General features: G+C 40.3%; 1 protein-coding gene across 4 annotated transcripts in view; it reads right to left on the minus strand.

The window, feature by feature from the left end:
• Positions 1–25,475, minus strand: part of KCNMA1 (potassium calcium-activated channel subfamily M alpha 1) — a 1,030,169-nt gene that overhangs the window by 222,909 nt on the left and 781,785 nt on the right. For 3 of the 4 annotated variants that reach the window (XM_090058810.1, XM_090058812.1, XM_090058811.1), the window contains one exon: positions 17,344–17,412. In XM_090058810.1, coding sequence (XP_089914936.1) covers positions 17,344–17,412 — 69 coding nt within the window. Of the gene's footprint in view, positions 1–13,078; positions 13,091–17,343; positions 17,413–25,475 lie in introns of all 4 variants that reach the window. The other variant, XM_090058809.1, reaches the window with a different exon arrangement.

Raw genomic sequence — 25,475 nt, forward strand, 5'->3', positions numbered from 1 at the left:
AGATCCCCAAGGAAACAACTGCCTCATATCAGTAGAGTCATTGTCAAACTAAACCCTTTTATACAACTTTGTGCCAATTTCTCTTAAAATGAGAAAAAGATAATGGGACCCCTATCTGTATACATCATATTATTTTTATAATAAATACACACATGTACTCCAGGGAATGGTACAAGACAACCAGTCACCATTGCTGAGCAAAACATAAAATGAATTTAATATTTAAAAACAAAACAAAACACTATGCAACCTATGGAAGAAATGAAAGAAACACAACCACCCTGATAGAATAGGAACAACTACATTTGATGGAGGAAATTATAAGCCACTAACACCCTCTGTGTTGACCGCTGTCTCTGTATAAAATTTCTAGTGCACTGTCACAAAGATTTAGCACCAGAGTATCTTTGGTTAAGGCAATTTTGTGAGATACCAGGCAACCATATATATCCTCCAACATGTTTTACTCCAAAGAATAGTATAACTAAGCTCTTAACTTGACAAAAAGCTAAATAAATCTTGTCAGATGTTTCCATTAAAAAAAAATTGTCTGAAGTTTAATCTAAATCAAAGAGTAGGAGTAGTGCACATGCAAGACTTACAGTAAAGAAGAACTTTCTGTGCTACTTGTTTGCTTATCAAATACTGATAAGAAAGATGCTGATGCATCACTAGATAAGACAGATAGGGATGGACATAAGGTGATAACACTGAAAGGCCAAAAAACCTTTGACTTCATTCTCTGAGGAAAAAATACAAGTTTCATGTTTAGTCAATCACACTTACTAAATTGTTAGATTGGAAAACTCGTAAATATAGAATATTTTTATATACTGTATGTGCATGACTGTGTGAACACACACAAAACAATATACTGAGTAAAAAAATTTGAGAGAACATACAGAAGTTCAAAAGTTAGGACATATCGGACTAAAGGCTGCCCATACAATGTTAATTTAGTCTCTTGTTATACATATTATCATTAATTTTTAATTTAATAAAATATTTTCCTCCCAGGAACCCCACTTCATTAGTGCACAAGATGGGTGGCACCAATGAATAGCTGTTCAGTAATATGCTTTATTCCCAACGCTGAAAACATGGTCCCTCTCTGAAGATAGAATTTTTATTTCCTAAATGGTTTTTCTACTATGTTCATCACAATAGTTATGAGTGCCTCACAAATACTTATTCTTTTGATAAAGTCCAGTGGGATAATGGTATGCTATGACCCCAATTTCACAGATGTAGTCCTAAAACACTAGGGGATTAAAATCAAGTCTTTCCCTACCCATTAACTCTGGGAGCTCAATTTCAGACACTTAGGAGCCAAGTTTTCAGAGCACTTGGCATTAGAGGACTGTTAGAATCATAGAATCAATGAGTCAGAAGGGACCTAGACAGATCATCTAGTCTGACCCCCTGCCATGGGCAGGAAGAAGCACTGGGGGTGGCAGGGGTCATAAGACCCCAACCAGGTGCCTATCCAGTCTCCTCTTGAAGATCTCCAGGGAAGGTGAGAGCACCACCTCTCTGGGAAGCCTATTCCAGGCTCAGGCCACCCTTACAGTGAAGTAGTTCTTCCTAATATCTAACCTAAACCTATCCTCCCTCAGCTTGTGGCCATTGTTCCTGGTGACTCCAAGGGGGGCCCTGGTGAACAGACTTTCCCTGAGTCCCTGCTGCTGGCCCCTGATAAGGTTGTAGGCAGCCACAAGATCCCCCCTCAGTCTCCTCCTGCAGAGACTGAAGAGATTCAGGTCCCTCAGCCTCTCCTCACAGGGCTGGCCACGGAGGCCCTCAACCATATGAGTGGCCTCCTCTGGACCCTCTCCAGGGTCTCCATGTCCTTCTTGAAGTGCGGTGCCCAGAACTGGACACAGTACTCCAGCTGTGGCCTGACCAGCGCCACATAGAGGGGGAGCAAGACCTCTCTGGACCTGTTAGCGATGCCCCGTTGATGTATGACAGGGTGTGGTTGGCTCTGCCTGTTGCTTCATCGCATTGGCGACTCATATTCATCCTGGAGTCAATCATGACTCCAAGATCTCTCTCTGCCTTTGTGCTGCTGAGAGGGTCAGCCCCTAACCTATAACAATAATGCTGGTTCCCTCTCCCTGTTATTCAAGGTGCACCTTGAGTTCAATTACAACTGTGAGTGCTTAGTTCTTTTGCAGATCAGATGGCACAAGCTCTTAAGGTGGACACTCAGAAAATGATGAGTACATAATGAGGATCCACCCATGAAAAGTCTGATTTAAGTGTCTCGCCCAGTATCACACAGGCACTGTGTAGAGAAGCAAAAAAGAAGCCAGTTATCAAGAGTCATTCAATCACATGACCTTCCTTTTTCTTTCTAAAATCTCCTGCCTTATTCACTGCATACTTTCTGACTTCTTAATAAATGAGGCAGAAGACCTCTAGGCAGTGGTTTTCAACCTGTGATATGCAAACCCCAGGGCGTCCATGGAGCACATCTAGGAGGTCCACAAAAGGTAGCTGTAAAGATGGTGATCCCATTCAAGGGGGAAGTGCCATGGTGCTGTTTCCTGAAACCAGCAGCAGGCAGCCCAGAACCAACATGCAGAGCACAGCTGGGAAACCCCACCTCTCATCTTGCCTCCGCTGCGGCTTCATGTTGGACCTGTCATTATGGTAGCCCCATGGCCCCTTCACTCAGCCAGTGATATCAATCTACAAACTGGAACAGGCATGCAAGTGTGCGTGCTGAAATTTTTTAGAGGTCCGCAAATGAAAAAGGTTGAAAACCACTCTCTCACCAGTGGCCTCCAATACCATGCAGCCCTGATTCATCCCTAGATCTCAGTTCATCTTATGCACTAAACAGCAGGGGTCCTCCAAAAAAAGATATGTGATCATGTGATTAAAGACAGTATCATAAATATGCACACAGAGGCTGAAATTAAAGTTGCACAGACAATTTTTGGCATTTTCTAACATATGATTTTGATTTTCTTCTTTTAATGTAGTTTTCTAATGCAGTTTTATAGCTTCTTAGAAAAGCAAAATAAAGAAACCAAAAACAAACAAACAAGCAAATCCCCTCCCTCCCCCAAAAAAAACCCCAACAAAAATTCCATCCTACTGAATCCCACATGAGTTATCAGCAGGATTAGAAACTTTTTAAGTCCACTACACAGCCTGATATCAACAGTAAATTGCCATTCTCTGTGAACCAGCAGTAAAGTGAGATGAGATAAATAATTTGCAAGTAGATTTAAAAGACATCTGCTAACAAAAGATTCTTGAGACTCCAGAATATTTGATTTTGTTCCCAGTTCTATAGGAAAGTGTTTCCCAGAGTTGCAGCTCACTATATTTCTATCTCTCAAAATAGTTCTTCCTACACTCTTCATGATGGCCCTTGTCTCCTAGTTCCTTGTCTCCATCAATCTTTGTTCCTTATCCTAAACGCAACCCCAGATTTTCCTCCACTTCAACTCTCAGTCTCCTTTCAGGACTCTTCATTCAGTCTTTCCTATCAGGTCCTTGTCCCAGTTTCTTTGCTCAGCTTATCTAAGTCTCTTTCCCTCTACCTTCCAGTCTATCCAAGTCTCACCTTCTTTTACCAATTTAATTTCCTTCGTATCTATACCCTTTGAATATAAGTATAGTTGCCTTCTTATCCTTGGTAGCTGGATGCCAGCAGAGCGGATAGCCAGACCATAGGAAAGATTGTTTGCTTGTTGCAGAGGTGGTAGCTAGTACCACAACAGCCAAGACAGCAACTGAAGGGAAGTCCTCTGAAGGGCTGTGCAAAATGGGCCCTATTCATCTGGATTTGGCCTGAATCAGGGACAGTAATTTGATTTGTTGATTTGGATCACTGCCCCTGATTTGCTTTGGCTGAATCTGAAGATTCAATGCTGATTTGGCGAATCAGCGATTTGGACACAGGCACAGCTTTAAAAGTTTTTTTCTACGTACCTTGAGGTAGCAGTGTGGCTCATGATGACATTGAGTGCTGTGCTGGGGTGCATAGAGCATCCCACATAAGCACAGGGGGCTCTCCAGTGTGCTCAGCAGCAAACCTGGAAGTGGACTGGAAGTACTTCTGGTCCACTTCCAGGTCTCCCAGGGAGTGTGCTGGGGGGCCCCTGTGACTCCCAGCTCAGCAATCAGCCACGGGGGGACCCTGGGTGCCCCCCCCCCCCGACTCTGGAGGCACCAGTCACCGAGCCGGGGCGGTGTGGGGGGGCCCCCTTTGTGTGCTCCCTGGTGGATCAGGAAGTGGACCGGAAGTGCATCTGGTCCATTTCCAGGTGTGCTGCCGAGAATGCTGGGGAGCCCCCTGTTCTTCTGTGGGACGCTACATCTGCCCCAGCACCACAGCATTCAGAGCCCCTGCTACCTAGAGTTATATACAAAAAACATTTAAAGCTGTATCTATGTCCAAATCGCCGAATCTGTCCAAATCTGTCCAAATCAATTCGGAGGGATTAAAGGGTTGTTTGATTTTATTCAGATTTGGAGATCTGGCCACTGAATAAGGCCAAATTTCCACCGAATCGAATCAGGGACCGAAGCTTTATACAGTTTCATAGTTTCATAGTTTCATAGTAGCTAGAGTCGGAAGGGACCTAGGTAGATCATCTAGTCCGACCCCCTGCCTTAGCAGGAAAGAGCACCGGGGTCAGATGACCCCGGCAAGGTGCTCATCTAACTTCCTTTTAAAAATCCCCAGGCTAGGAGCCTGCACCACTTCCCCTGGAAGCTGGTTCCAGGCCCTAGCCACCCTGACTGTGAAGTAGCGCCTCCTAATATCTAATCTAAACTTACCCTCCGCCAGTTTGTGACCGTTATTCCTGGTCACTCCTGGCAGCGCACGGGGGAACAGGGACTCCCCCAATACCTGCTGATCCCCCCTGACCAGTTTGTAGCAGGCCACAAGGTCCCCCCTTAGCCTTCTCTTGTGGAGGCTAAACAGGTTCAGGTCCCGTAGCCTATCCTCATAAGGCCTGCCCTGCTGACCCCTGATCATACGAGTGGCCCTCCTCTGAACTCTTTCCATATTGTCCACGTCCCTCTTGAAGTGTGGCGCCCAGAACTGGACGCAGTACTCCAGCTGCGGCCTGACCAGTGCCGCATAGAGGGGGAGGATCACCTCCCTGGACCTGCTCGAGATGCATCTGTGGATGCATGATAGGGTACGATTGGCCTTCTTGACTGCCTCCCCACACTGCCGGCCCATGTTCATCGTGGAGTCAATGACGACTCCAAGATCCTTTTCCGTCTCCGTGCTGGCAAGAGGAGAGTTCCCCAACCTGTAAGTGTGGTGCCGGTTCTTCCTCCCCATGTGCAACACCTTGCACTTATCAGTGTTAAACCCCATCCTATTCTCATCCGCCCACCGTTGCAACCTGTCAAGGTCAGTCTTACTGTTTAGCCCTTAAGTTCCTGAATATGCTCAATGCAAAAGTAAATTTTCAGAATTTAGTTGTCAAACTCAGTGAACCTCTGAGAATATGAAAACTGAGATGCTGAAAGCTTTGTAATATGGCCAAATTTCAATCTTTCCGTTCCCTGTAAGAACATTAAAAGTCACAGAAAGAGTCTGTCCTACCAAATTTCATGTTTCTGTCCCCTATTGTCTTTCTTAGAAAACAAAACAATTTTTACTTAAACTTAAAAGAGCAGTCTAATGTGGCCATTACACAGTTAATATTTGACATAACAGAAAACTACAATCAATATGTAATATTAATACAATGGTAAGAAAATATTTTCCCATTAAACTCTGATTTATAAGTGCACAGGCTGGGTAACACCAATGAACGCTAGGGCTGTGCAAAGCTTTGGTAGCTGATTTGATTCAAATGAGATTCAGCCTGATTTGAGGACTGAATCTCCAAATCTGAATCAAATCCGGAGACCAAGTAAAAGCTGCCTCCAGCTGGTAAATCTCTTGGGGTTGGGGGAGGGGGAAGAAAAGAGGGATGGGGGAAGGAGGGATTGGGCCTGGGCTGGGACAAGCTGCCCAGCTGGGGTGGGGAGGCACATTACTCAGGGAGGGGGGCAGGAGGCACGGGATGCAGGTGTGGCAGCACTAGGAGTGGGAGCTCTGTGCTGCTGCTTCCCAGAGCGAGCAGCATCTGCACCATGCTGCCTCCTCCTCATTGGCTGAGCAAGCAGGGCAGAGCCCTTGTGGCTGCCCCAGGTGAGGCAGAGGCAGGCACGGCTGGAGAAGCCATGGGAGAAGTCCCCATGGCTGTCCTGCCTGTCTCCATCCCCTGCCCAGCCCAGCCTCCCAACACTTAAAAAAAACAAAACAGAAAAAATAAGCCCCCCACTCACCGGGACTGGGGCCTCTGAAGGCTTGTGGCAGAGCTCCCCCATGCAACATGGATCCCTCCCCCCCAGCTTGGCACCCCTGTGGCAGCTGCCCCATGGCACGGGTGCAGTGTGGCTCAGCAGAGCACCAACTGCTGTCCGGGAGCTGGGGCAGCTCCACCTGTCAGCCAAAGCCAAGCACCACTCAGCCCCAGTGGCCTCAGCTCCCAGAAAGCATGCAGTGCCCTGCTGAGCTGTGCTGCACCTGCATTATCACATGATAGGGCATCTGCCACACAAGTAGGCACAGGGGGTGATCCCTGCTGCACCACTGCTGGGGGGTGCTTTGCCATGAATGCCCAGAGGCCCCAATTGCTGCTCCTGCAATTGGTGAGTGTGGGGATTTTTTTTTTTAAAGCTCTGCAGTCACTGGGTGCAGGAGTGCTGACTGGGGCCTCTGGGCACTTGTGGCAGAACCCCCCTGCATGGTGTGGGGCAGTGGAGATCAGCTGGGATCACTCCCCCTCCCCTTGTCTGGCATCTGCACAGTTGCAGCATGGCTCAGCAGGGCACTGCATGCTGTCTGGGAGTTGGGGTGGCTCCAGCAGTCAGCTGGAGCTCAACAGCACCCAGCCCCATTGGCCCCAGCTCCCAGGCAGTGCACAGTGCCCTGCTGAGCCACGCTGCACCTGCACCATGGGGCAGTTGCAATGACAGTGCCAAGTGGGGGGGGGGGCTGTACCCACTGCCGTACAGGGTGAGGGGCTCTGCCACGAGTGCCCAGAGGCCCACATCACCATTCCTGCAGTTGGTGAGTACAGGGTTTTTTGTTTGTTTGTTTGTTTTTTTAAGTGCCAGGACTAGGCTGGGGCCAGGCGGGGGTGGGGGCTGGGGCCAGGCAGGGCAGCCATGGGAGCTTCTCCCATGGCTCCCCCTGCCCAGGGAGAGGCAGGGACATCCAAAGGAGCTGCCCAGCTGTGCCTGCATCCCTCCAAACTATCTGAATCACCAAATAAGTCTGAATCAGTGCTGAATCTTCCGAAGCTGATACAGCCAAATCAATTCAGCGCAGTGATCTACATCTCCAAATCAAATCACTATCCTCTGAATTGGCCAAATCCAAATCCAAAACAAATAATTCCCTATTCATACTCAGTAAGGCTGTGTGCTATGCACATGCATACACACATACATGTGTGCGTGCAACACTGACATGATTAAATATTTGTAAGAACATCTTATGCTACACTAGGTCATAAGCACAAAATATACATTTGTGATTGTAGTAACATGCAATATACTGAAAACAACAAAATCTTCTGAAAGGAATAAACAGAAATATGTTTCATCATAGCTATTAATAATAAATAAGAGTAGGGGTTGATGCAAGCTAGATTTTGTTCTTTCACATATATGTAAACACAATGCAAATACCAATGAGACTGAAGCAAGTTTTATCTACTACACATCAGTTACAACAGTAACACAAAAATCTATTATCTGTTGCAACTGCTGCTTTACAAAAACTAGTATATGCTTAATCCAGAAAACCCACCGTTTGTATCATATGCATCAATAGTTTGTGTCTCAAATGTTGAAAAAATGGGTATGGATATAAATTTGATTTTAGAAAAGAAAACTTCACTCAGTATCATATTTGTCTCATCTGTTTACAGGTTTATTTTTTCCCCCAACTGAATGGCAAGAATTGGAGACATCGTTAAGTATGATATAGAACAATGAAATATGACAGCCTCTGAGTTTTGCAAATAGGTATCATAAAATACCATTTGATCATTTTTTGTATATAAATCCAATCTATCATATCAGACAAGACATATCCAATATTTCAAACTTTATAAAGAACTGATAGAATTTCCCAATTTAATTACATTCCTGATCTAGGTCAGGTTTGACTCTAATGAAGTAACAGCTAGCTAGAAAGCTTCTGATGTGTAACTTCTTGGACAGTGCCCATGTCCTAAGAGATTTTCACATTTTTTTATGGAATGAATAATACTTTAAAGCAAAGATAGTCTCCTGAGCCTTCTGCTCCTCTATTCATAACTAAGTAGAGCATGTAGCATCACACTGATTTGTTAAAGGAAAAATATTTAATGCATTTTTAGCTGAATGTAATGCAATTTAGCACTGAAATTAGGAAGAAGAACAAGATCCACTGGTCCATCTGACCAACAAAATCTCCAAGGACTTCCAGTTAAATTTCTGCAGGCCATATGGAAGCCTCTGTTCTACTACTGGAAGCCTCTGTTCTACTATTATCTGAAAGGTAACAAAGTCTCCGTCAATTTGGAAGGTGGGTTCATTTGAACAACAAGCCTTTTAATTTCATAGGATGCAAAAACTCACACACCTAAGAGAAAATAATATAGGTCATATAAGACAGGGAAATCATCCTGCAATGCAACAAAGCCCTAAATTACTTAGACATTATGGTAGATAAAAAACTGAACATGTGTTCACAGTTTGATCAATAGCTGAGATAGCAAATGAAAACTTGAATATCCAAGTAGGAGAATATCAAGTAAGACTGAAGTGGTGATAATACCTTAATCTTTGGAATCAGTGAGACCACTACTAGAATACAGTATTGTGACTACAGCTTAAAAAAAGTAAAAAAAAAAATAAAAAAAAGAAGATTCAGAAAAGAGTAACAAGACTGAGTAAGAAGCTCAATTCATTTAATTTATCGAAGAGATCAAAGAAATAAGTGCCTACATGGAAGTGATATCTGATAATATCTCCCTAGTGCTCCTGCCGATTGAGTTCCCGAGGTGCTAAGCACTATGGTTTAAGGCTAAGGACAGAAATTATACATAAACCAGTATAATGTATCAGAAACAGTTCAAATCTGTAACACAACAGAAGTTCAGAGCACGTAAACTCCTTTCAAAATGGCCAAAACTGGTTTAAAATAAACTGGATGGATATAGTATCAGATTTAACTGATTTAGGTTAAATCAATTTACTGAACTTCTGTCAGATCCCCTCCAGATTCAAATTAACTCACAGTCCCCCAGCATCCCAGGATACTTTGCAGCTTCCCCACAATCCCCCCTGCCTTCTATGATGGGCAGGCTAGCCTTGGCCTAAGCTGTTTGCTCCAGCCAAGCAGGGAGGTATATTCTACTGCCCCTGGCTTGTGGCCTGGACCACCACAGTCATGTGGCTGCATTTCCAGAATCAGAAGTGAATGTCTGTTCAGTTGTTTATTGGTTCAATTTATGCAGCTTAGACTAACCTGTGAAGATTGAACTGATTCAGCCTCAGGCTTTCTGACGGTCTGTACTTAGCTTAAATGTACAAACTGTCCACTGCCAGCTTCTAAATACAGGCTCCCCTGAAAGCTCACCAAATCATAGAGACAGAGTTGTGCACATTATTAATTTTTGTTTTACATTCCTCTGATGGGCATACCTGTCAGTGTACCAACATGATAATGTGCAGGAAAAAAAATGAAATACTGTAAATTTATATTACATCAATAAGTTAATTGCACAATGCCTTCTCTCTGGGCATCAAAATGCAATAAGGCTTTGATAACTAGTCACAAGACTTTCTAGGTATTCTAACACTTAGTACTATTAAACTGTCTTACAGATAGCTTGGGCACTGGATATTTTGAAGTTTAATACATAAATCATCATTGAGCACCATGAAAAGTAACCTGCCGCTTCCTGTTAAGAGTAATTTCCATCAACCATGAATCTTTGACTTATTGCCAGAGCTATGCAATATTTATAGGAGTCTTTTCCTTTCAAATAAGCAAGACTTGTTGAACTAGCATTATGTTTCTTTGAGTAAAATAATGATAGAAAATTTGCTACCAGGTAATTTTGTTCCTTGCTATTAGAACATACGAAAAAATTCTTTCAGATCTATTTTTAATGTATAAAGATTTCAGAGAAGGATAGAATGGATCTTTGCCTTCTTATAATATCCAGCTATCTCCTGATTGAAGAACAGAAATTATGGTCAGTAAGTTCTTCATGCTATATTAATGTTAGGCTCTATGTACTGGGTTCTATACAGGTATTAAACGAGTAAGTGGAAAGACTTAGTGACATGTTGAACTTTTGACTCAGTAGATACTGTTTTATTTATGGATAAAAGGAAAATAAATATAAGCTTGGCTTTCAGATAAAAAATTCATATCACAAAACCATGTCAACATCTAGGAGAGTGTCTGTCTTTCCCCAGGAAAGACCAGGTATTGTATTGCCTGGGAAGAGGTGAGTCAGGAATTAGTGTAAGACACATTGAAAGATATATGTGGAAGCCCAGGACAGGTAGCAGGATAATAGAAAGAATACATAATGGGGGTTTGCTGAGGTCCAAAACTAGAAGACACAGGAGTGGTGGCAGTCAGAACAGAGGTGCATCAGCTGAGCTAGGAGAACCCTCCGTAGCTCCAGTCTTTGCCAGTCTCACTCTTCAGTGGTATGAAGTCCGTATGTTTTACTATCATAGGGCAACAAACTTCAAAATCTCTAGGTGACTAAAACCCATTTTCTAATGCTATAAAACAAATTAAATTTCTGAAAATGTAATTCCCAAATGGGAACCTTTTCTGACTTAGCAACATCCCCCTTCTTCAGATTTTACTGCTAATCCCCTAAATACCATTGATCCATGGCTAAAAACAAGGGCCCACTTTTTAAATAAAGAATTAATGGCAAGCTTCTGAGTAAATGAATGATAAAAGCCTGTTTTAAACCTTGTGGTGGATGTACTGTACCATTCCCCATGAAAGTCAAATATTAACTGTATACTATATTGATCAGTACTGAATTAGAACATTATAACAAGGAGATGTGATGTTATTGACTATATAGCATTACAAAGTTAAATAAACACAGCTCTCATTTTAAATTGGCTCATGCTGTACCCAGATGAAATGCATACTATTACTGTAATAGCCTCCTTATATTTGCCATGTAATTCAAATGAATATAGCTATAATTTGAAATAGTAAGGCTTTCCAGGGTATCTCTCAAAAGCTTTGTGTGTGGAAGGTACACAAATCCCATAGTGAGATTGCATGCATACCAACTATTCATCACTTGTAACTCAAGAGGCATTGCTTCTTTCTTCTGGGCTCTATGATTGACATTAGTACAGATTCCATACAACTATACACAAAATCAGTGCATAAGACACTAAAAAGATACAAGGCAAAAAAAACCACAATACAACATTACATGCTACAGTATATAAAAGCCCAGTTACCACAAACAAATGAAAGATTGCTCCCAGGAGTTAAGCCCTTAACAAGATCGTCAACCCCTAGGAGGTGTGCACCATGTCCATACATTATACCCAGTATGCATTAGAACTAACAATAGCAGTACTTAAATCAATGCTCTTTAAAATAGCTGTCTTTTTTTTGGTTGAAGAAGATACTGACAAGTAATACAATGGCAATAAATTAACTGAGCAACATAACATATTTTATTCTGGGAGCAAGCAACTGCACTTTCTATCACAATTTTGCACTACTCATCATGCCACCATCAGCATGCCTTCACCACAAGATAAATATACTCATAAGCAAGAAGCCAAATAGAGGTGCAACAACTGCAGATCCTTGAAGATGCTAAGTGTTGCAGTAACTTCTCTGCAGTTGGATCATATCAATAATGCCAAACTGACAGGAAGCCACCTCTCTTTTCACACATCTACTAAAAACAACACGGAAGAATAAGACTAAACAGGAAAAAAAAGACACAAACGCAACAGAATAGACATGAAAAATAAGACTGGTGTGTGGAAAACAGGAAAGTGGGAAATTGAAAGATGGCTTAACAGTGAGAAAGAGCATTATTAACAGTTAGAACATGATGAGCAGTTAAAATATAAGGATTTGATAGGCCATGCCATATTTATTTCATTCATACCAAAAATGGCAGAATGAGCTGTAGCTAGAGGTGTGAGGCCATAACATGGGAGTTTATAAGAATATGCAAATCATGCCAACACAAGGAAAAGAACAGAACTAAAGAAGCAAACTTATTCAGTGAGTTATTTCAATAGTGAGCTCATGTATTAAAATTAATATGAACACAGAATACAAACTACCTATGGGTACTTCAGTGGAACAATATGGTAACTTTAATGTGTACTGTATGGTGATTAACCTGGCTCAAAACTGGATTGGCAATGCAAATATTCAGCCATTTTGGCCATTGTTAATGGCAAGTGAAACTACAAGAGAACATGAACTATTGTATTGTAGAATATGTTTAAAAAAAGACTTGTGGGGGAGGGAGGACATCAATAAGGATGTGAATATGAGGACAGTATGGTAGATACAGAGGGCACACCATCACAATACAAAACAAATGGGAAAAAAAAGAGAGGGAAGAAAAGATGGCATACAGCAGAAAGTCTGTTTTCCAAAAGTACTAATCTGATATACCAAAGATGTCATAAGGTAAAAAGCCCTACAGTTTATATTTTATTCCATATTTCCTGCAAAGAAGTTAGTGCATGAATCACAAGAACCAACAGAGAAACAAAATGCTATTCTCTCTCCTTGAAATTGGGGGCTCATATAAATATGCATATATATACATATATATATATATATATACACACACACACACGGACACATGAATATATATATATATATATATATGTACATATATAAAGAGAAAGATAGACAAAGGTGTTATCTTCCTGAGTTCTTGGCAAGGAATTAGTCCTGGAGTTAGAAGGAGTGAAGGTAGGGTTGAGGTTGGAAGGAAAGGTAACGAAGAGGGCATACCGCTTTCGGCTTCTGCAAACGACAAGAAAAAAATTGCAAATCAAACACTTTGATAAGAAATCAACTGACACCAAAACAAACACAAAAAAACCCTTTATTTAAAATTCTCCAAACGCTGTAACGTTAAAAAAGGTTTTTCTGTTGAGAATGAGAACAAATAAATGGAAAGACAGAGAAAATTTAACAGAAGGAGTAAAACACAGGGTGCAAGAGGGAAGAATGTTGGTTAAGTTTTCACCCTTGCCTATATTTGGAGAAAATAAGATAAAAAAAAGAAATGGGACTGGCATTGAGAGATTGTGATTTATGCTGGTCTTTGTATTTTACACTGATGCGGTTAGAAGGAGTGCAGTCACTTAGAAACGTTAGAAATTTTCACTTTAACAATCTCAGAATGAGATGTTCCTGTAAACTAACATATTTCTTATAGAGATAAGGCATTTCCACAACTGGACTAAAAATAAATATTTTACAATATTTTAGCTTTTTTAGACTACATCATAGAAACAAGAGTATATCTGAAAAAAGAGTCCCTCATACATATTAAGACTGACCACATCAATGTTCATTAGTTCCAAAGTAGAATAAATTACTTCAAATGCACTAACAGCTGATTCACAGTCTCACCTGCAATCAGTTTGTTCAGACCTCTATGCCTGGGCAGAGACCCATTGCTGTCAGTGAGATAGTGCACAGTTGCAAGGATCTGTGATAACAGATCCTAAAACAAGATCTAAACTCTAAATTGTCTCTTAAAAAATTAAACCTAAGTATAAGGAATATTAAGTGATTTGTTGAGTTCTAAAAGAAAAGTGTTATTATGGTCTAGATGCAAGAGTAGAAATCTATAATGAACATAAAATATAGCCTGTATATGGTCATTATATTTATTTTAAAAATATCTTACATGTTTAAGACTATATTAACTCTAGTTCAATTTTTATAAACATTTTAAAAGCATGTTTAAGTCCTACCTGTAAGATACTCAGTAGAATCATGAAACACCTAGGCGCTAAGGCCCCAATACTGCTAACAGGATTGTGGTTTATACCTTGAACAATACAACTAAGACTAGTAGGGAGAATAAACACTATTGATGGTATGAATCAGCACAGTAACAATGACCTAAAGGGAGCTATGTTGATTTATAATCGCTGAGGATCTGTCCCTGTGTTTGATAATACTGGCAAAAATGTACCCTAATTTACAAATCCTTAGAATGCCAAATTACCAGAAAAATTAATGCTTTGGTAAATGGGTATTTACATCATCACTGAAACCATGGCTATTGAAGTCAGTGAGAGATTAATATGAGGATAGGATTCCACACTATGTCTTTGTAGATAACGGTGCACTAGTACAAGGCTTTGCAACTTCTGAGTGACCATGATCCATAATCTGCATAGACTGCAGGCCCCTGACTGGCACACCTGGACTCCCCCTCTCCCCCTCCTTCCTCACTGGGGGAAGTACAACTCTCCATGCAGGACATGAGTTGCCTGGGCCACAATGGGCCCTGCCCATGACAGCCTGCCCCCAAAGGCAGTGCAAGAAGCAGAACCTGGAGGAACAGGGTGGGGGGAGCCTGGAAGCAGGAGCAGCAGGACCAGTGGGAGAAGTGGCAACTGGGAGGGAGCCCATAGGTCAGGTCAGTTATTAACACCTTGCAAGCCACCAGCGGGACAACCTTGCACTAGTACATCTGATCCTGTAATTCTAGCATACAACTCACTAACTTCAAAGCGAATTCTGTGCAAACACAGGAGCAGATTGTTTATTCATGTAGAAATATTACATGTTTTTACAAATAACAATGGATCCTGAGGAAGAAGGATGATGCCTTCTGATTACTTATGAAGAACTAACTAATAGAAATTTTTCATTGGTCCTGACAGAACTGGTATGATTCAAGACCCTCTAAAATGTAAGAAATGAATGCTTTGGGTTCCAATACAGGAAGGCTTAAATCTCAGGTCTCTGGTAAGTCAATGGGATTTTACTTGATTTTAAAACATGGCTATCAATGTATTGTATTCATTTTACCATTATTTTAAGTACACGCTTAAATGCATGCTGAATTGGGCTAAAAAAAAAGAAGGTTAAATAAATGGTAGCAGAATGGTATGGTATTGTGGTGCACTATGACATAGACCTCAGGGCTATAAATTAATGTTACATCACAGAAAAGTAGTTATTCATAGTTTCTAAAGAAATGAAGACATGTTGGCCCTGATGTTCACAAAATACTGAACCCTAGAACAGTCCCTGGTACAGCATAGCAGGAGGTACCATTTAGACACTGGTTTATTATAGCAAAGTCTGATATTCAAACAAGTTTACTTATATATTGATGTCTAGCTATGTCAAACACAAGCTCAAAAGGGTTAATATGTCATCTTTAGTATTTTTCCCTAAATTGTCAATGTGTTCTTCCTATCAATCTTACTAATTATGAACTTTTACATTGTGTGAATATAGGTAAGAAATGCCCTGTCTTACTGTTACTTTACTTGAGATTTCTATACATTCTGTGATTAGGGATTCATTCCAGCTTCCCTTGAATTTGTCAGCAAGATTCTCATAAGAGTCCTGGGTCATCTCCTATATTGCTACAGAAAGACTACAGTTTCATAGCTTATGGTCACTAAATGACCATGGAAGCAGTGTCTACAAAGAGTTGGGAATTCTTGGTGAGAACAATATAAATGAATGCTTCATGTAAAAAGTGGCCATTAATGTCCTTTCTAAAAATGGATGAAATTGATTTAACATACAAGACCAACAACTGGTTTAGTTTACATCAGCTAACACGGAATGAGATTGATCAATGGAAAGTGTTTATTTTAAGATGAGCCCATGGGAGTCAAAAACATTTCAAGATTCTGACAAAATAGCAGTCCCTTAATCTGCATGACAAAAAGAATATTGAGCATCACATACACCTTTTCACATATAACTTGTCATAAAAAAGATGAAAACATGTACATGGGAATACCCACATAACAAAGAAAAAGATTTGGATTTTGTAACAGATATTCCTTCTCTTTTTCAAAGGTTTTTTAAATAGAAGAATGGATAATTAAATGAAGATCAGGAAAGAGTCTTTAAATAAAGGCATGGAAGAATATGAAAGCCTTCAAAATCTCAAAAGAACTTATGATACTTGGTTCAATGAGAGAATTTGTTGTTCTGGTAAACTCTGAGGTTGTATAAACTCAATGTTATCTATCAATGATTTTATGTGAGCAGGTGCCAAAAAATGGGGGGGGGGTGTACACACACACACACACACACACACGCATATTTGTGTCTGTGTGTTTGTGTGTGTGCATAATTTTATTGCATCATCTTAAAACTGTAAGAGTTTTAGGCCAAGTAAGGATAAAATTCAGCTTAGACTGAAATATGTTGATATTTCCATATTTTTAATATAAACCCAGAGGTATGCTCCTAACATACTACAAAAATATTTAATATGACTGCAAACCTAAATTACACAGTATCACAACCAGGGAGAACACATTGTAAGAGATTTTTTTTCTGACATTTCCAGATATAATGGGGCTGAACATAATGTAAATACAGGGATGAAAGCCCCAGTAGATTAAGTGTAAATTTGACTACAATATACATTAGGCTCAGACTGTTATTTGTTCTCATATTAAAAAAATGCAATAATTTTTAAAAACCTAAAGCATCCTTGTCTGCATGTGCATTTTTATTATTAACTATAGAAAACCTTTAATCACTTTTTCAATAGAAAAAGAAATTGATATACTGAAATTTTCATACTAAAATTAATTCTCCATAGCTTATTCATATTATTCTGAGGAGTTCATGCAGCACATAATAGGTAATGTTATTATAAGATAGTTAGTGTCTTCCCATTTTCCATTCCTGACAGTCTAGTAAAATATGTTGGACTCTGAACTGGAGCTGACACATTCCTTTGTAAGGCAAAGGATATAAAAGAAGTTGTTGTTTGATTGATATTAAATTATATGTATTGAGGATGATTTCTCATAAAAAATATCTTTTATCTTGAAACAAGGTATTTGACATTAAATTTGTTTGGGTGTAGAGACATGAAGAGAGATCCTCCCAGGATTATGTGAACTGGTGTAAAGTGATGCCATATTAATTATGCTTTGAAATGCTTTCAAAGGTGTAAGGATAGCAATGTATTTTTTTCTGAAAAAAAAGCAGACCAAATTGTCCATGGTGCATTCCAAAACATCTGTTAGATTTGATAGTCATTGACATACCTGCTTTCCCGTTTTTCCGATTTGTATTCTATGGCTATCATTAAAAGCTTCAGCTTCGCAAATACCAGTCTGCAAGAAGAAAAAGCTAAGAGTCAGTCCTTCTTCATGCTCAACTTCACATAATAAGAGCTAGTCAAAACATTCCACTTTTTTTTTGATAAATAGGGGGACATTTTTTCCTGATAATTCTTATTTTGCAATCAGATCTACAAAGAACATTTTGTAAGGCCTTTCCATTACTATGATTATCAATAGACATCTTTCACCCAAATATGACTAGTAAGCAAACAACAGGTTATTAATGCAACACTGTTTTGATGGTAATGGTAACTGACACAGTGTTGCAGAAGAGGTAAAGTTTCAAACTATGCTGGAATAGTCACATGATGCCTGTCAGAAGTATTTCATTCCTTAGACCAGTGGTTCTCAATCTAGACTCAAGGTATCTCTTGTTAGACCCAAAGCCAGCTCAGCTCAGAAAATGCCAGCTCTTGCCTTTCACTTGTCAGAAAAATAGTAGAGCAATTCTTGTTGCACAAAACTCAGATAAACCACAGCAGGACAGAATGTTTTTGACATTATGGATTCCTATTTGAAATCTCTATGAATCATGTGAAGAAATGTGCACATCATGTGAAGAACGTGCACAGTAGTAATATTGCGTGACACCCCATAGCATCCTTAAAATGATCCCATGGCACTGTAGAATATGCAGCACTCAGGTTGAAAACATTTGCTTTGGATAATATATTTTCTAGTATTTATTTTAAAAACAGAAGACTCATTAAAAAAAGTCAATATTTGCCAACACTTACCAACAGTTAACAAAGGTATTGTCTATTCTAAGTAGGGAAATACCGAGATAATCTCAGATATCACTGTGTGGAAAAATAAATGCTGACTTTTAATAATGACCATTTTAGCTGTGAAGTGTACATGAGTCGCTATTTACCAATACATCCCAAAGGTGATATTCATCAGAGTACCAGCTTTACATTGCTGTAATTTCACTAAGTTTAACACAACATAAACAGTCTTGTTGCACATGATCATTTCCAAAATTATGAAATAAAACACAGTACAATTTCTAAGTAGGAAGAATTTGCATTCCATCACCAAATTGAAATGTACATGAATCCAATATTCCATGCCTCTATGCTACAAATTTGTAAAATGTGCATTATATACTAATTTTGAGTGTTTCTTTTATGGAACTCTAAAGAACTTCATCCTTTTACAGTTACATATATAACACTTTGTGCATCTTATATTGTATTTCGTACACTATACTTGTACATTTATATGTTGTACAGCTGACAGTTTCCTTGAACCTGAAATTATCTGTAAGACCCATAGACTTCCATTAATGCGTGTATGAGAGAGACAGAGAGCAACAAAGAGATGGTGGGGGAGTGGGTCACATTTTCCTAGAATTTATCTGAACAATAAGGACTGAGGACTATCTTTTGTACATATCTGGCTGAGACTACTGCATGAGCTGCTTAACTGAAAATATAAATTGCTGTTGCAAATTTTGGAAGAAATGACAAAGTAGGGGTCACTTGAAATCCTTGGAAATAGTTGTAGTGTTGGAGTGTTGTTGTGGACATGTTGATCCAGAAAATATATGAAAGAGAAGGATTTTTGGTGATGCCTTTTATTGAATCAATTATATATTGGGGTGATATGTTATAAAAGATTTCAGGCACAAAATGCCCAGCCTCCTGGAAAAAATTAAAGTGGTGATGTGAAAACCCTTGCCTTGATATTAGTGATGTACTGTTATCAAAATATAAGCATCAGGACACAGAAAGCCTATGCAACAGTCAACAGAGACTGGAGAATGTAATTTGCATCTGCTGATCCCCCCAAACCTAGGGTCAGGGAAGTTGCAAAGGAGGCTACACAGAACTGAACTGTGTTAAGTTTCCTGCTAATATAAGTTATACCTGAAACCCCAAAGTAATGGCTGTAACTTACATCAGGGCTGTGTGAATCAGATTCATGGAGCTAATCATCTCCCTATCAGCACACTACCTTTAGTGCAGCTTTCTTGTACATTCATTTTCAACACAGCATAATGTTAACAGCGGGGTGGCCTGAGATTCTGTATTGTGATAGGCATTTAGTGTGCAAACATCATAGAACAGAAAAAAGAATGGTGTGATTTACAAACTACAGGAATGAGAGCCAAGAACTCTAGGAAATCTAATTTTTGCTCAAGCACTGCCTCAGTGTGTGAACATTAGGGCTCTGTGAAGCTTTGGTCCCTGATTTGATTCAGTGGCTGAAACTCCGAATCTGAATTGAATCAGGAGACCCTTTAATCTCTCTGAATCGAATCGCAACCTTCTAAATCCATTCAGAGAGATTCGGCAATTTGGACATAGACACAGCTTTAAATGTTTTTTCCACATACCACAAGGTACCAGGTACCTCATGAATGCTGCAATGCCGGAGCAAATCGAGCATCCCACAGGAGCATGGGGGGCTTCCCAGAGCACTTGACAGCAGACCCATAAGGAACCAGAAGCTCTTCCAGTCTACTTCTGGGTCCACCGGGCAGCATGCCAGGGGGGCCCTCCAAGCTCCCTAGGCTCAGCGAGTGGTGCTTCCTTGGTCTGGAGGGGCACCTGGGTTCCCCCGCCATGGCCAATCACTGAGCCGAGGAGTCATGGGGGTGCTACCCAGCACGCTTGGTGGCAGATCCGGAAGTGGACTGGAAGTACTTCTAGTCCACTTCTGGGTTTGCCGCCAAGCATATAGGGGGGCCCCCTGTGCTCCTGTGGGATGCTCCATCTGCCCTGATACCTTGAGGTATGTAGAAAAAACATTTAAAACTGTGTCTATGGCCAAATTGCTGATTCTCTGAATCAGCATCGAATCTTGAGATTCAGATTCAGCCGAATTGAATCAGAGACAGTGATCCAAATCAACTAAGTGAATCATTGTCCCCGATTCAGGCTGAATCCTAATCTGAATTGACTAGAGCCCATTTTGCACACCCCTAATGAACATGGGAAATTCACTTCACCTTTCTGCTTCTGTTTCCCTAACTGTATCATAGAGACAGTGACAGTGGCTTTTGTAAAGTAACACAAACAGGGAAAACATTATATCAGTATATCAGTATAAAGCAGTAGCACTGGTATATCATATATAATATCATATATAATTCCAGTATTTAATTTTCAAATTGACTTGCATGGTTAAAATATTTTTTAATCTCTAAAACTAAATATTTTATTGCCTGTTCTTGTTCACATGATTAAACCACTGGATAGGCAAACCTTCATCCTTCATGCTTTGTGGAACAACCACATAATATAATTAACAAAAAGCATGTCACTGCTTGCAGAATAATGAAAAGAACAGAATAATATCATTTGTCACAAAAGGGCTTCTACTGGCAGTCTTCTGAACATAAGTGCTACAATAACAAGTCAGATCACTTCCCCCCTCCCCACTCCCATAATTATTATGTAGAGGTCCACAAAAAAATCGACGATGACATTATAGAAAGCCTTAATCACTTTTTTACTGCCAATATCATCTGTTAACTACAGGAGTTTCAACACAGATGTTCATGAACAAAGGCTCTTAAGAAGCTGAGCCCAACTGTTTCCACCTACCCAGAGAGAAATAAATTGTTCTTGTCATTAAATCAGACTTCTTGAGGGAGCACTGTTGATGGAAAATAGATATTTGTCTTTATAGACATTTTAGGGGACTGGTTGTATCTTAAAATGTTAAATTGATTTTTGATATTTTGTATTAATTAATAGTTTAAAAAAATCAGATTTCTTGACTGGTAAAGGCTACTTGTTGACGTAAGTTAGATACTTGTACCTCCTGTATTAATTGTACACAAAACTATCAAAATATGTCCTTATTTATATATCTATTTTACTATTATGGCACATATCATCATAATACCTTCGCAGCAGAACATAAAGATATAATATTGGTTAATCGTTAATTTATACAAAAAATTTGTGTAGTAAAGGTATTTTATATAAATATGCTATTGGGTGGAAAATATTTATTCTTTACACTTTTTCCCTCTTCAAAGCCAGACCTCAAGCCATAATCATTTTCTTCAGGCTGCTTTCAGCAAAGGACATATACTGTCCTCAGAATACGAAGGAGTCCTCTAATTTATTTTTATCCAGAAATTCTATTCACATAGATTTTACTGCATTTTTCCTTATATTAACATATGCACACACAACTGTAGTACATGAGAAGATACACAACAGTATCTTAAATTGAGCAAATCATTTTAAAATTATTTCACAGATCTGTTATTTTTGTCACCTGAAATTGTACTTTGCATGTATAGTGCTGAGGGTGAAACTAGTTCTGGTGACTATTACTTTCCTTTCTATCACATAGAAGACATAGCTTTCAAATTCAGGATAGAGACTATCTGAAAATACACTGAGTTTCATAAGACTTGTCTATTAGAGTGGACATTATTACACTGTATATACGCTATCTGAAAAATAAAATATTAGAGCTACTTTTTAGTCACCTATTTCTGTGTTTGAGATTTTATGATTTAATTTTGGACTCAATCCTATCAGGAGCTGAGTACTTTGCCTTTATCCACTAAAACACTGCAGCAGGTACTGCAAAAATATTTAAATATTCTCACTGACTTCACAGGACTATTTGCATGCTTAACGTGAAATACCTGTTTAGCTAACCTAGTGGATCATACCAATTTTTAGTACCTTGAAGATGGAACCCTGGGTGTACTGTGTGGCATTTTCAGCAAATGAAATGAGTTTGTTGGTGGAGTTTTTTATGTCCTTCTGTATGTGAGATGTACAGTATAGCATGTCATTGACTACATAACTTAAGAGTGAGCCAGATTATGTGGTCTGGTTTTCTCCTGTGAGAACAGAGGTGTATATATAAAGAACAGAGATGTACCTATTAATTTCAGTGCCACGAAGCAAACCTTGGGGGCGGAAGGCAAGTGCTCCTTTGTCACATATCTGAAGCAGCACTGCCCCTCCCCGCAGGACTTCAGCTTGAGAGACCATAAGCTGTCAGGCCCTAGAAGCCTAGCTGGAGCATCCCCATGCCACCTGGTCATAGGAGGGTCTTATCTGTCGCATTGACTCAGAGACCCCAGCTGCTCCTGCCACATTCCCGCACCCAGCTCCTATAGCTGGGTTGCATAGGACTGTTTCTGATCAGCTTCTAGGTCTGAGAGCACAGGGCTTCCACAAGCCTGTTGCCTGCTCTTGTTGACATGATTAAAACACTGGATGGGCAAACCTTCATCTTTCATGCCTTGTGCAACAACCACATAATATAATTAACAAAAAGCATGTCACTTGGCTTTTGGGGCCAGGCACACAACACACAGATCCTACAGCCAGGTAGCACTGCAGGTTCTCCAGCTTAGCTTTTATGGCCCAAGGGGCAGGGCTGCTCTAGATGCAACAAAGATTCTGGGGAAGAAGGGCATCGCAGCCTGTAACAGGGGACCCAAACCCTGTTACTTGGACATGAGGGAGGGGAAGGAAAACTCAATCAGCACAATGGAGTCTGTGACAAAACAGTCCACAGGAGGGTGGGTGCTTTGGCAGATGGCATCTCTGAGAGAACTGTGGGAAACATTTGCAAGGAGAGCAGGGACTGAAATGCCCAGTCAAAGCAAAAGGAACCCACCCCAAGGGAGCCAGAGGCAGGATCACTGGCTGCCCGTTGATTTAGAGATTAAAAACTCTGGTGTGTGGCTGTGGGGTGAAGATAGGTGATTGAAAGGAGGTGGAACTCCTGGGCACATAAGCCCAGTCCCTGAGACCAAGCAGGCAGTCAGGCCCTGCAAGCTGCAGGGAAAGGAGTTCCCACAGGGAAGCTGACAGAGGGGAAGCAGTGCCCAGGGAAATGATGTTACACATAGGGGTGAGATAAGTTTAGCCCTGTAGGTTATAGTTTGTGGGCTGCTAGCTTTGTGAAGGCAGTATACATGTGTTTTGGTTGTATGTTTACTTGTTTGGTGTATAACCAGTGGACCTGGTGTGGCTGAAAGGGGAGAAGTGGTGGCCTCAGGGATAAAGCCTTGCCCTGGGTCAAGGGCACCGAGGAGGCTGGACTAAGAGCAAGTTACAGCCAAGTGGCCCAGGGGCTGGAGGCACAGCCCAGCTGAAGCTGAGGGAGTAGGAGCCTGAACCAAGCCTGGACAGGATGATCGAGGCAGCCAGCAGCCAATTGGAGGCTGCAGAGACTGGAAAGTCTAGACCAGAGTCAGTTTGCCTAGGCCATCAGTCAACAGCTAGATTAACCCATAGGCTAAAGTTAGTAAAGCCAAGACCTAACAAGGGATCAAATGGCAATGGACTAATACCTGCAAAGCATGGGCATGGCTGTAGGGGTGGAAGGAGGCCATGAATGTAGCCCTCAAGGGCTGGAGGGAATGAATACTGGGAACAGAAAGAGAGAAAGAGCATGTACCTAGGTTCACCAGCCTCCCCTCATTACTTTCATCAACAACCCATGGCAGGCAAGGAAGCAGGAACAAGGGCCTAACAGTATTGGGGCAGCCACGGCAGGACACCCCGGCAGCCCTTGGAAACCAATCCTGTCACACAGCTCCTCTCCCCTCTCTAATTACACTACTGGATGAAAAAGAAAAAATTTTATAGGCAGAACAAGGCAGAGGCAGAGGCAGAGTGAATTAACGTGTCAAGTCAGTGGCCAAAGCCCAACAAGCACAAAAACTGTTGTGAAACAGCTTCTGGTGTCATGTAGTCTGATGAGATAAATCCAACATCTGAGGATTTTCCCTTTAATATCAGTACTTATTCATCACCAATACTTATCATTTAGCATCCTATTTATCAGAATATCTAAAATTCTTTTACAAGTATACATCAGTTGAGATTAAACAGATAAAGTAATTAAACTGGTAAAGATAAGTGGTAAAACATAAAGTTGCATAAATCCTAAGAAGTGGTGAGGGACAGAAATTCTGAAGGACATACTCTTAGGTGGAACAGCCATGAACTATGGAGCCTATATGTACATAGCTGTATTTGTGAAAATATCCTATGACCTAATTCTCATGCCAGTGTAATTCAAGAGAAAAATTACTGAAGTCATCGGAATTACAGCAAGCTAAATGAGAGGTGAATCAGGCCCCTAAGGACTTTAATATAATCTATTACATAGGTCTTAGCTAAGGGGGCACTAGGATTTCTAAGTCAAATTACAATTTTAACTACAGTCTCAGCTGCGGAGAGACACAGAGATCCCATATTTTAAAGGCACGTCTTCTGTCCTAATCCCTTCTGTCCAATAAAATGAAACATAATTAGCTTTTATATATTGGAAGTGATGAATGACTGAGTGGAACAAAATACCCACTGCCAGATTCAGGGTAGGGAAAATGTTGCTCAGGCTTACAGTTAAACTACTAAAGTACACAACTTTAGATTCTCTCAGCCTGAATCAGGATCTAGCACATGCTTCAGAGATAAATTATTTTAAAATGTTCAAAATATTTGTGCATAAACAATGCTGAATGGGTGTGCACAGAAACATGCTTCACATAGTTTAGCACTTTATTTAATATTTCTGTGATGACTCTAGTAATAATCAACAAATTATTACTCCTTTCATGGTGCCATTGTTAAAAATCATATTAATGTCAAGAAATTTTATTCCAATAGGCTCAGTGTGAAGGCTATCCAATATAGGCCATTATTCTTAATTTCTTAAAAAAGATCTTCTGGTTTGGGATCAGGCAACATATTCCCATTATTATGGAGACATATATAATTTGGTAAAATAATGGAAAGAGAAAATGGCTATTCAATGTTTGCATAGGCTGAGAGGTCAGGTTTGGTAGGAGTACTGGTTTACAGTTACTGTGTAGGCATTACAAGTATCCATCACATATTACAAAGCATCAAAACACTTTCTGGCAGGGGGGAGAGATTTTTTTTTCAGAGAGAGTACCAAGACACCCAAGTCTTATAAGCTGATCCAAAGCCCAGTGGAATCAGTGAGCTTGTCTATGGATTAAACTGGAATGCATTTCCATTAAAAACAATACACAACACTATTTTACAGTGGGGAAGAACAGTGATCCACAAAAATCAGCTCCTCCAAAC

The sequence above is a fragment of the Crocodylus siamensis genome, chromosome 7, assembly GCF_052110815.1.
Source record: "Crocodylus siamensis isolate JL-2025a chromosome 7, ASM5211081v1, whole genome shotgun sequence".
In the NCBI taxonomy this organism is placed as follows: Eukaryota; Metazoa; Chordata; order Crocodylia; family Crocodylidae; genus Crocodylus; species Crocodylus siamensis.